Source organism: Falco rusticolus, chromosome 4 (assembly GCF_015220075.1).
Source record: "Falco rusticolus isolate bFalRus1 chromosome 4, bFalRus1.pri, whole genome shotgun sequence".
Taxonomy (NCBI): Eukaryota; Metazoa; Chordata; class Aves; order Falconiformes; family Falconidae; genus Falco; species Falco rusticolus.
Genome location: NC_051190.1, coordinates 17,028,954 through 17,041,170, shown reverse-complemented (window position 1 = coordinate 17,041,170; position 12,217 = coordinate 17,028,954). Strand labels below are relative to the sequence as shown.

General features: G+C 43.2%; 1 protein-coding gene across 4 annotated transcripts in view; it reads right to left on the bottom strand.

The window, feature by feature from the left end:
- SLC25A26 (solute carrier family 25 member 26) overlaps positions 1 to 7,368 on the bottom strand; it is a 90,981-nt gene extending 83,613 nt beyond the window's left edge. For 2 of the 4 annotated variants that reach the window (XM_037387328.1, XM_037387329.1), the window contains exons 1-3: positions 7,180 to 7,368; positions 5,238 to 5,394; positions 3,497 to 3,606 (exon numbers count right to left, since the gene is read on the bottom strand). In XM_037387328.1, coding sequence (XP_037243225.1) covers positions 3,497 to 3,606; positions 5,238 to 5,394; positions 7,180 to 7,212 — 300 coding nt within the window. In that variant the 5' untranslated portion in view covers positions 7,213 to 7,368. Of the gene's footprint in view, positions 1 to 3,496; positions 3,607 to 4,556; positions 4,660 to 5,237; positions 5,395 to 7,179 lie in introns of those variants that run through there. The other 2 variants (XM_037387331.1, XM_037387332.1) reach the window with 2 other exon arrangements.
- Between the last annotated feature and the right edge of the window lie 4,849 nt (positions 7,369 to 12,217).

Genomic DNA, 12,217 nt, shown 5'->3' with positions numbered 1-12,217 from the left:
AGATCTTGCTTTGTCCTATTTTTATTACAGGTTTGTTGTAGCAAATCTCTAAATCCCTACCTCAATTATTTTACAGCTTAGTTCTCCCATAACACAAGTGGAGAAAAGCTAGCAAAAAAGCACAAGCTTATATTAGTTGAAAAATGGCTGTTACAACATCACAGCTTCCACACCATAAAGTCAGATTGCCATTTCAATAGCTATTATTATATATTTCTCTTAGAATATGTAATAAATGGCCTTAGAGTAGCAAAAGCCAAGCACATGAGACAGCCCTGAGCAACTCATTTAACTATGCTGCATCTCTGTCAGCATGAAAAGGAAAGCAGTAAGTGCCTGAGTTGTGAGTGTCACAGGACTACAGACCACCTTGGAAAAAAAGGACAACAGGTACTGTAATCATGAAAGGAGTCATCTGTAGGCAACGGTTCTTTGTCTGCTGATGATTAAATTACCCAGTTAGTTTTCTCACAGAACCCTCAGAGGCAGAGGACATATTCTATAGATAACACACTCATAAAAAAAAAGAGGGATTTTTTTAGAGGATGTTATCACAGAGCACCTCTTCATGAACACTATCACCATTCTACTTGATTCTAAAAGAGTACTTGAGAAGCTTAAAACACCTCTCGGATCTTCTGTTCCATAAGACATTAGGCAAACAAGGAATTCAAGGGCCATGCACTGCTATAGCGGTGAAGAACCTCTCACTGATTTCTAACAGCCTTTAGAGAATTTCCATAGAAATAAGTTCTGTGCATTGCCTTAAGTTAGAAGTCATAACCTGACAGCACAGGCTCAGATCAAGATCAAAAAGAATCCACCTGAGGCAGGAACACAAATGTATCCCACCCAGCCCTAAATCTATCACTTTCTATCTCCTCCTGCATATAACCACTACCAGAGTGGTTAGTAAGTGCTGTATTCACCTATCTTCATGTGCTTGGTATGTTAAATTCCCTGGCTAAGTCCCACTCAATCTAATCAGTATCATTTTAACAGAAGAATAAAAAATACTTTGGAATCAAAGCTGAACCCACAAAGAGCAGACAGAGCTGGCCTGCTTCCCATGGGAAGGAGCTAGGCTGTGCTGCTGTAATAGTGAGGCACCTGGTGCTAAGCTAAAATGGCATGGATCTCTCTGCACTCTGGTAGCTTGGCACCGACCTACAAGTAAGCTAAGCCACCACAGGGAGTATAAATACACAGCTACGTGTAATGGAGAGAAAGAAGCCAGTGTCACAAGGCACGAAAAAACTCAGTTAATAAAAGCAGAATGCGGAACCACAGACAAATACACTTTTCTGCCCCACATCATGGGCTAAGTTTAAGTTGCAAAAGAGCCAGAAAAGCTAGCTGCATACAGCCCACTTCCTTCCCCCAAGCTTGTGAGGACACAGCAATTCACCCCATTTCATGACTGCAGTGCCAGAAAACACCCAGTGTGACAAATGCAGAAGAAAGGAGGTGGACAGTGCTGGCAGGAACAGCAACGGGACTGTTGACAGCTGAACACCTAGCCCTGAACACTGCCAAGGCACTGTGCCAACTCTGCAGTTAAAAACAAGAGAAGTATCTGGGAAAAAAAGGATTTTGCTTAAACTGGAATGTATTTGATTCAGCTAACCCAAAGCAACCTTGCCCTTGTTATTTGCAAATAACTTCAGTAACAGTTTTTAAAAACACAACACTCAAGTTTTAGGATAAAGTGTCTTCAGTATTTACCTATAGTTAAGTTTGTGTCTGGATCAGATAGGAATGGTCATCATTTCATCACATCAAGAAGTGTTCTCTCTCAACACCTGCTACAGTCTATTAGCACAGGAAGTTCCTGTTATGGAGCACCATGTACTAGCTCTTCCCAGTGCTAAAACTTCAACTCATTGGATCTACAGGTTGTCCAGTCATCCTGGCATTGCATTTTGGCAATGAAGTGAATGTTATGATCTTAAACTGGAACATAATGTCACTTTCAAATACAGCCTTGATATTTCCTTAATACTGAAAAATTTTTCTTCCCTCCAAAAAAATAAATTAAAAAAGATTTCTAAAGAGTGGTGAATTTAACCTGAGAAAGAGCCTAGATATGCCAGATTGGAAAGTCATGAGGGCAAGAGGTATTTTGTTGCTTAAAGATGTTAATGCTATTTCATTTTTAACTTACAATATAAAACAAACAAACACCTACCCACGCACACAATCAATTTCTGCAAAGTACATGGTGTTAACAAGGCAAGGGCGACCTAGGCATCAAAACAAGCGAGGCTTCTCTTGTGAATTCCCTTAATGATCATATAAATCAGGGGTCCTCAAACTACGGCCTGTGGGCCGGATACGGCCCCCCAGGGTCCTCAATCTGGCCCCCTGGTATTTACAGAACCCCCCCGCCGGGGGTTGGGGAGGCGAACCAAGCAGCCGCAGATGATTTCCTGCCACTTCATCCATGTGCCAGCCCCCTGTTTAAAAAGTTTGAGGACCCCTGATGTAAAGTGTTCAATAGAATCTGATCCTGATTATTCTGGGTATTGTATAAACCTTGGCAAAACAAGCCATTACTCGCAGCTCCAGAACCTGCTATAAACAAACTAATGGATGTAATGGATATGAAACACAGAAACTTTTCCAAAAAGTGGGGGGCAAGAGTTTTCAAAGAGCTTGTATATAGAAAGTATTTTCATTATTCACATGTATCTTTATGCTGCAATATCCCAATGAAAAAACTAAATTAAGGACTATCAGTGAGATCATGTGAAAAGCTGTCACCAAAATATAAAGCTGTCCATCCCATGGGGAGGAGCTTCAACACATTACCCATGCCACTTTTCACTGAGACAGGTTTCATCAAGAAAGCATTACCTGTCATTTGGTACGTGAAGTTACACAGCTGCCAGTTGCCCTAACCTGTCATGTCACTTTGTACATCCACTTAGAGAGTCTGTTTAAAAATACAATAAAATATTTTGGTAAAAGGTATTGACTGAACGTGAAAGCATGGAGGGGAGATTTATTAATTAGTTAATACTGTTTCGTACGCATGAAGGTGCACGCATTTCAGATGATGGCACCTACCTACTTTACATCTAACATCAGTGTTTACAGCTATTTTTAAAATAAAAATCCATTCCATGACTACCTCACATGAAGTTGAAAGGCTTTAGAAGTCTTTCTTGAATGTTAACACTGATGCATGACGATTACAATGTGAAGGTGTGTTCATGTTTTGGAACAATCCATGTTTTCACTGTCTACTAACTTAGTAAGGTCAGCCAATAGGCCTACTAAGAATTGTACTACTAACTCATTTACTCACTTTGAAACAATCCTTACAAGTGCCAACACTTCAAAAAAAAAAAAAGTAGTATCTTTCTAAGAACTCTCACAAGTACAAAGATGGTCAACACTCAAAAAAGTAGGATGTGACACCTAACCTTAGTTTTCATAATTGAATGGTTTCCACTCCTCTCACAAACACACAATATATGAACTTTTTTCTTACCACTTCTCCAAGGGAGGCAGCCACCATGTGTGTTGCTGGAGTCAAGTAAGATGTAGAGTCATGGTGCAGCATGGATTTCACATTCTCATAGGTGATAAAAAATGCAGCAGCTGAAATTCAAGAATACATGCAGCTGTTTAACTGTTCCTCCTTCACAGAACTAGCACAAAAACATTGAGACATGGATTTTGTCACCTATTATTCTGCAACTGTAGTTGAAAACAGGGTATTTTTGCCCGAAAAGAGTACCACAGTACCAACACAATCTGTGAGATAATTCCTTCAGAAGTTCATGCTCCTGGCTCTCAATGGCTAACCTCCCATTAATATCAAAGGTGTCAAGACTTAAGGCCATATTTAGTAACGAGATAAGGAAAGATGTGTTAATTAGTCATTAATGTCCAGTTTTGAAAAAATGTTATCTTCCATATTCATAGATAGGAAGGGTAGAGAGGTTGTTTGGTTGAATGGTCTTTATTGGGGGGAGGGGGGGAGGCGGGACAGACACAAATCAGTTGATTAACTGAAAAGAAAAAAAGTAAAAATAACTCAAAAATAACCCAGAAATCATCAAGCTACTTGATACAAGTTTGCTAACCTGCAACATGCAAAGCTGTTTCAGTAGCAGTTATTAATAACTTCTTCCTAGTTATCATCCATTTAATATTTTGCACTTTAGCTCCATAAAAAAAATTCTTCCAGGCTTCTGAAGGACTCATAAAAGTCTTGTCCATGAACAAGAAATGTACAAAACTAAACCGAGCATAGCAACAGAAGCTGTGTTTATTCACTGCAAGAGTCAACTACAAAGGCACTTGCACCTTAAGGGTTATTCCTCCTAAAGATAATTTCAGTTCTCAGTCATACGTTGGAAAAGTAAAACCACAGTTCACATTTTGAAGATGTAAATCCTGAAAAAACTGACATGTCTGGCGGGGGAACAGATTTTAATTGTAAAGAAGGGCTATGTGAATTGCCTTCTGCTAATCAAAAGATGCTTATCACCTCAAAAGGAGATAACAGAGCAGACAAGATAAAGAACTGAATTTTTTTATATCACCTTATGAAGGACATCAAAGATCTGAAGGTGTCGGTGGATTTGTCAGCAAAATTCTCCTAACATTCACTACTGACAAGATAGCTTGCTGCTTTTTTACCCCTCCCTACGAAGACAAAATGGACAAAGAGATTAGGAATTTTAGGTGCCTCTTCTCTGCTGGACTACAAAAATTTACTTTTTTAAGGCTTTAGCTTTCAAAGTATTCCTAATGTTTTCTCATTTTAAGTGTTGTAGATGCTTCTAGGGAGAAAGAGATGGGCAGAGCATCCCCAGGGCAATTAGCTCAAAGACCTCCAGTGCTCAGTCACTCTGAATTTTGCTCCGTTCCCAAAGCCATGGAAGAATGGGTTGCAACAAAAATGTCCAGGGCAAGCAAGACTCAAGTCCTCTTTGGCAGTGGGAAATGCTTCAGGGTGCACCTATAAGTAAGGACAGGCTTATATCCGGGAACACTTCCAAGGAGTAAGGGTTACTTTTCAGATTAAACATGCAACAGCCTTCATTCTAGGCTCGCTCAAAGGTTTGTTCAATAACATACAATTCTACAAACTGCTTTTCACAGCTGGACATGGACTCACAGAATCCAAACAGTCACCTGCAGCAGAGGAAGCTACAGGCATGACTGTCCTATACTACTTGAGTTCCCAGTTAAAGACAAAGCACAATCCAAAGAAAATTTACCATTTGGAAAGGATCCTATAGCAGTGGAAGGGACACCAGCATAGATCCCACGAAAGCCACCAGCCTTCCTAAATCCTTGAGGACTCTGCAGTCTTGTTTTTACAGTGTCCAAGGGAAAAAGGATCAAGTCAACACAGACACCAGCAACTCCACCAGCCTTCAAGACAAAACCATGGAGTAAAGTGCATTAATATTCATAGGAGTGAAGCTGTGGTGCTTATGCGAGTAACTGAGGCATGCCTAAACCAAAGTACTACTGACCCTATCCTTTCTGAGGTCGAATTATAAACTAATAGTCTTACACAGACCTCAATAGCTTCAACAAAAGAGAGAAAGCAATAGATATTGCAACTTTGAAACCATTTTTAAGGTAGTGTCAAAACAATCTCAGTGTTTTCAATAGCATAAGCAAAGCAATGCAACACTTAGCCACTACAAATAAAAACAAGACAGTGAATGTCATTTATCAAGATGACACAGCACAAAATGACCCACACCTCTAGGAAGTTGTGTGATAAGATCAGGTAAACACAGAAGAAACTCTGCTTCCCCCTTAAGCATCTCTAGAAAGCACATGCACATTTCTCTAGCAAACTTCTCTATTTAAAGTGTTACCCTCCCCTTTCCTTTGTTGAACAAAGCCCAAACTAAAACGGCTTTATTTTCTTTTGCTGACAAAAGTCTACAGGAAAAAAAGTCATATTAAATAAAGATGGTTTTGAAGTCATAAAGAAAAGGGGAAGGTTTTTAGCCAAAGCAATTCTTAAAACCAAACTTAAAAAAAAAGGGTTTGACTCAAGCTCAATCTTTTCCATTGTCTATGTTTCTAGATGACTTTGTTTTTCTAGATGACAGGAGGAGGAGACTAAAACAAATAGAAAAACTCATTTCACAAACAGAAAAATAATCAGTATTTAGTATTAATCCATTATGAGGCATTACTTAGATGCACTGTTAATCAGAATGGAAAACTTAGTTTGAAGTCTATTTCACAGAAAGCTGCGCACAAGAAACACACAAGAAATGCACAAGGAACAGCTGCAGATTTTTAACTCTGCCTGAAAACAAATCACATGTGTGTTACCATTTTTTTTTTCAGGGCCAACAGAGGATTCAGAGAGGTGTTCACTATCTGCTACTAAAGTTTTAATCAATAAGTTAATTACTCTTTTAATCTAGTTGGCTATTTTGCATGCATTGATTTTTTTTTTCACTCCTTTCATCAAAATCCTTATCTGCTCACAATAACATTGATCAGATTTAATCTAGCCATCTGTTAAAACATGAATCAAAGTTACTAATTGCTTCTTTAGTTTTCAAAGTTCTGTATCTTAAATGTCATTTAAATTCATGAAGCAGCTCACAGAGCACCTGCCAGAGGGTGACAATACCTGCGTGCTCAGGCCACCTGCAGAAAATAGCAGTGATTTTTAGATAAGACAACTAAAAGGCACCTTCTCCCCCACCTTTCAGTTACAATAGCATTATGAGAAGTCAAAGAGTTGAAAAACCTTTACCGGGAGTGGGACGTAGCAGTTAAAGCTTACTCCACCAAAACGATTAAACAAAATTAGGCCCGAAGGCAGCTGCACCCAACCGTGCCCCGGCGGCCCTGGGCCCGCAGCTCTCCTCACAGCCACGACTTCCCACACAGCGCCGGGAGCCAGCGCCGGATACCCCCAGGGCAGGCCCTAGCTACGGAGACCACGGGCTTTTACCCTCTTGTATGTGACGCTGTTTGAGAGCACACGTCGAAAAGAAGCTTTTAGGGTGGGAAATGCTGCACAAAGCGTCGCCAGGCTGCCGCCAGGCCACGGCCCCTATATGCCCGCCCGGCGGCGGCTGGCGAAGCCATGAGGGGACGAACCAAGGCGCGCTCCCGCCGGCACCCCAGGCCGCCGCGTCGCCGTGGCAACGGGCAGGCCCGTGCCCGCTCACTCACCGCCAAGGCCGCCCAGGACTCCCGCGGCTCCATGCAGGAGTGGCGATACCGGGCGGCGACACGGCGCAGCACAGACAGACCGCCCCCACCGCAGGACGGGACTAGACGCCCCGCTGCAGCCGCGTCCCGGGCGCGAAGCAGGGCGCAGCCATGTTGCTGCCCCTGGCCCGCGGTCAGGCGGGAGCGGGTTGTCACTGCGCCTGTGCCGGCGCGCCGCGCATGCGCAGGGCGGGCAGCGACGCCGGTGCCCGGCAGCGTCACCCGTCCTGCTGAGGGAGCGGGACCCTCGGCCTCGCAGACAGGGGTTGCCTGTCTAAGGGCCAAAGCAGCCATCAGCTGTCAGTAAGCGCTGATTAGTTATTACATAGTAGTGATCTGTAGATCTGGTTTCGCTCCAGAAAAGGAGGGAAGTGGCGCTTCCTTCAGCCCGGGCTCCTGCGCTGCCACTGGGCCCAGGCGGCCCTGAGGCGTGGGTGGCCGCCATGCTTCCAGCTGCCAGCGACTGGGATCTGTTCTGAAAGCAGATCCACTGGAAAAAATACAACATTTTTAGGTGAGAACATTTGTGAAGTCAGTTGAGGTTTTTCCTCAATCGATATCTGCGGCGCAGACGCCCTGGTTTTGGTATGTCCTGCTGACACCATCCTGCACAGACTTTCCGTGGGCCATTCCTACAAAGAGCAGATTGGAGCAAGGCATAGCTCCGAGGAGATGTGCTGGCTCTCCCTGGAAGGGAAAATGCCATTTGTCACTCCCATCAGAAACGCTTTTGTGTTTTGCATTTGTGTCTTGCTGAGGCGTCTCCACAAAGGGCATTCAAATCAGCAGTGGTTTCCAAAGTTGCAGAGAGGGTTTTGGCACAGAGTCCTCTCATAATCCTAGCCCAGCAGGAAACTACACTTGAAATTATAGGATATGGAGAAGGGGTAAATGTTGGAAAGCACCATTGTGCACACAGAACCAGAAAATAAGCAGGCTTCAAGATGCCCTTGGCTACAAGCACATCACATGGGATGACTTCTGGGCCTAGCAGCCAAGGATGTGACGATGCCTCACATTCTCAGCATCAATAACCACCTACAAGCAGCTCAGCTGCTCTTCATCAAATTGCTCAGGGTTTTTGCAGGTGGGAAGCACCATGCTGTCCTGTCCTGTACCATCTGCCTGCAGCAGCATCGTGCTTGACATCAAAGAGTTGCCAGCTTCAGCAAATTTATTACAGCTCTCCTGCAGTGCTGTGGGTTTTTTTCCTGAACTGCCTCAGACCCCAGAGACAGGCAATGTTAGTCTTCATTTCATTTAGTTTTCATTTTCATTTGAGTGAAAAACTCAAAAGCTCTGCAGGCAAAAATAGAAAGAACCTGAATGTATTGTATGTCTCAACCTCCTTTGAACCAAGGCAGCTCCTTGGTTTTCTGGTCCTAACTTAAAATTTTTACAATAATCTGGTGGATTATCAGTACTTTGTTTTAGTTTAGGCTTTGTTGTGTTTATCAAGGATCACTTCTTGGTTTCATATCAGGACATGAACAAACAAGTGAACTCCTTTGACATCACTAGCACACCTGTTTGCAGTATGGCTGTCTGACACTCTTTTATTCCAAAGCCCACAATGCGTGTGAAGCTTAAGGCAGGCCAGTTTGCTGTCCTAGGAATTAATTCCTGGAAACTTTGATTCTGATCTCTGGAAGAAGCAGAAACCACCATTACATATTTCAGCTGTAATATAGCAAAGACTGGACTGTGAGCAGTTATTATAGTAACACCCAGCAGAGTACCTGGCTTTCTGAAAGAACCCTGCTATTCAGACAGAAATAAAAATGATCTGAAATCTACCATTTCCAGCTGGTGTTCTGGTAAGTGGCTAAATAAACACAATAGCTGAAAGTTCCTCAGTTTCAAGGTTCACATCTGTCATTAAATTAGGTACTTTGGAGTGATATTGAGGGAAAAATCAGACATCTGCAGTAAATGAAGCATGCTTTTAGAGTTACTGCTGTCCCCATACGACCCAGTGATGGCAGCACTTAAAATGAGACCTTATTCCCCTTGTGTGCCCAGGAGGTTTCTTGATGTAAAGGTTCTTGGGGTCATAGCGAGCATTTTCCACATTGTTCAGTGCAAAGCGTTCAGATACACTCTGAGGCAGTGACTCTTTTATTTATCACCTTCTGTCAGGACAACTGCTGCTGCATCAGAGGGGTCATAACCTCCCATTCTTCCAAGCCACTGTCCCGTCTTAAATGACCAAGTTCTGCTTAATGCCGCAGGCCAAACATTAATCTTTGTGCTAAGTCCTTCAATGGACTCCCTCTGAGCTTGCAGAGTAAGTTGAGTGAAGAGAGATCTGCTTTCTCATGTCCTTTCTTCCTTGTGCAAAACCACTGTGGGTGCTTCCCAGAATCTACACTGCAAGTGAAGAAAATGGGCTGAGCACAAAAATCTAGCACAGGCAAAGGAAGTGTCAGTGTGCACCTGAGCGATGGGTGTTTGTAGTCCCATACCTTCACTCAACCTTGTTTTCAGCTCATTCATGGTCGTGTGGCTTCTTCCAAGCCTGCTTTCAGCTGTAGCTGAAGCTTGGGAACTGGTGGGCAAGCTGGGGAGGCTGAGGAACAGCCACACAATGCTTTTCCCAGGCACTGTGTGTGCAATACCCTGTAGCAGAGAAGAGAATAGACAGTTGTGTCCCTGCCCCTGCCAGAGCTGACTCAGCCAGCACTGGAGCAGCTTGGTGGCCACCAGGTTTTTCCTCAGCCCCTCCTTCCACCTCCTTTTTCATTCCTTGCTCCTCTCTTTCTTTGCCCTTCCTTGCCCATGGCTGCAGGCTGGTAGGAGTGCTTTTACAAATGACCATTATGCCTACAGCATCTCACCTGCTTTCCTCAGCCTTTGCAGCACATAAAAGCCTTGGCAAGAGATGAAAAGCCTTTTAATTATAGTGTGATAAAGAACATATTGCATCTATGGATGCACTGAGTGGGATATGAGCTGCCAACAACAGCAATCCTCTAGCTTATACTCTGGAAAAAAGAGAGGTTGTAGGGAACAAACATGAGCCACTGATGGGTCTTCTTTGTCAGGGCTACTTAAGCACCATTTTGAATCAATTTCATATTGTTAATCCTTTCACTGATACAACTATGTACACATATAAAAATGCCGATATATGTATATCTGTATATATGTATGCATGGCTATATGCTTGTTTGTGTGTATTTCCTCCCTCAGTCTCAAGCTGCTATAGCATATCTGACACCAGCAGCAGAAGATATATTGATCTGGTCATAGCATATTAAGGCTGCTGAAGAGCAGATGTTAAAAACAGACTTCTTGGCATATATCTGCCCCTGGCGGTATCAGTCGCACACATGTTCCCGTTTATTTATTAAAGCAATTGCTCTTCTCATTCTGTTTATTATCTTTCTCCTGGGCAATGCAGGCACATCAGAGCCAGCCCCTTCCAGTCAGTCAGCCCTTCTTGGACCGTCATTTTTTCTTCAGCTCGGACAACACCCTGCATCTCTTCCTTCCTGAGAAACTGGGTCTGTCCCACTGTTCTTAAAAGCAGATGGAAATTTATCAGCTGCAAAAATTTATCCTGGCATAAATATAGTGAAAATAAAGACTCAGGGAGCCCTTTAGCCCTTTAATTTGATACTGTGCAGGTACAGAATGGGGCCAGAGGGTCATCTGAAGGGGGAGTTTCAATAATAAAGCCACATACAGGACCCAAGAGGTTGTGATGCACCACAGGAGCACATCGTGGCAGAGGAGGCCTGTTAATTGAAAAACAAGGAACAAAACATAATCCTTTGGCCATAAAAATCTTGTTTGTCCCATTTTATTACAAACAGCTGCAGAACTGTGAAATTAGTGCAGAGCCAAGGGCCTTTCCTGAGATCACATCAGTGTATAGGGGAGCGGGTGGCTCCATGCATTGGAAAAGTGTGACACTGGTCCTTCTCCAGGAGACAGGATTGTCACCAGCCTCCTTAAACACCTGATACGCACATGCTAAGGTGAGGGCTTCTGCCATACTCTTGCAGAAGCACAGGCTTCTTTATTCTGCAGTTTATTTTTGACTGGGATAGGGCAGCAATGTTCTTGGCCATAGCTTCACTGTAGTAAATCCAAGAGGTCCCCTGACACCAAGTGACCTGGAGCGCTTGCGCAAGGAAGCTGAGTCCTGTGCTCAGGACTTACCACCAGGACTGGTACTTGCCTCTAGCAGCCACCACATTGCCTGGAGCCCCATAGCCCCTCTGCATGCTCAGTAGCTGTGCTGCAGACCTCTACCCACTTCCCTGGCTGTTGCATGTGCTTCTGGAGCTGCCTCCTTCAGAAAAATGAAAATTATTATCCTAATATCTAGCCAGCAGTGGACAGCTGGACCTGGACAGGCAGCAGTTTTTCCAGCGTCTCTTCATTTTGTCTCCCTTTTGTTGCCTTAACCCTCCTGCAAACTACAGGGAAGGCTGATTTAATGTGGATTTTAGATCATTTCTTGCCACTCAGACACCATAAGCTCCCCCTCATGCTTACGGTAGTGTTCCCTGTTCTTAAGAAATCTGGCAGGTTTTAGAAATTTTGCTGAAATACTAATTGCAGTAAATTTTTATGGAAACAGATGGAGGAACCAGACAGCCAGAAATTTAATAACTCCTTTGAGTACTTAGCAGCAGAAACACTAGTCCCCGAATTCATTAAGGAAAAAAGTGATTAATGAAGATATAGATTCTGCATAATGATAGAAAACCTTAAACTGTACGGATTTCTGATGCTTCTCATTTATTCTGCCTTATTGGCTGCCTGGACAATTGAAGATGAAAGGTCTGGGAGAGACAGAAAACATGCATTTTAGCTACTGGCTAAAGTAAGTGAAATAACGATCCAGTGGCAATGTAGTGACCTTTTCCATGTGAACACATCTTCCAGAGACTCTGCAGTTAGTCTTACAGCACAGCTGAGTTAATCTAATATTTCCATTTAGCATGTAAGAGAAATGGAGGAAAATCTTAATTACACTTGCATTTGT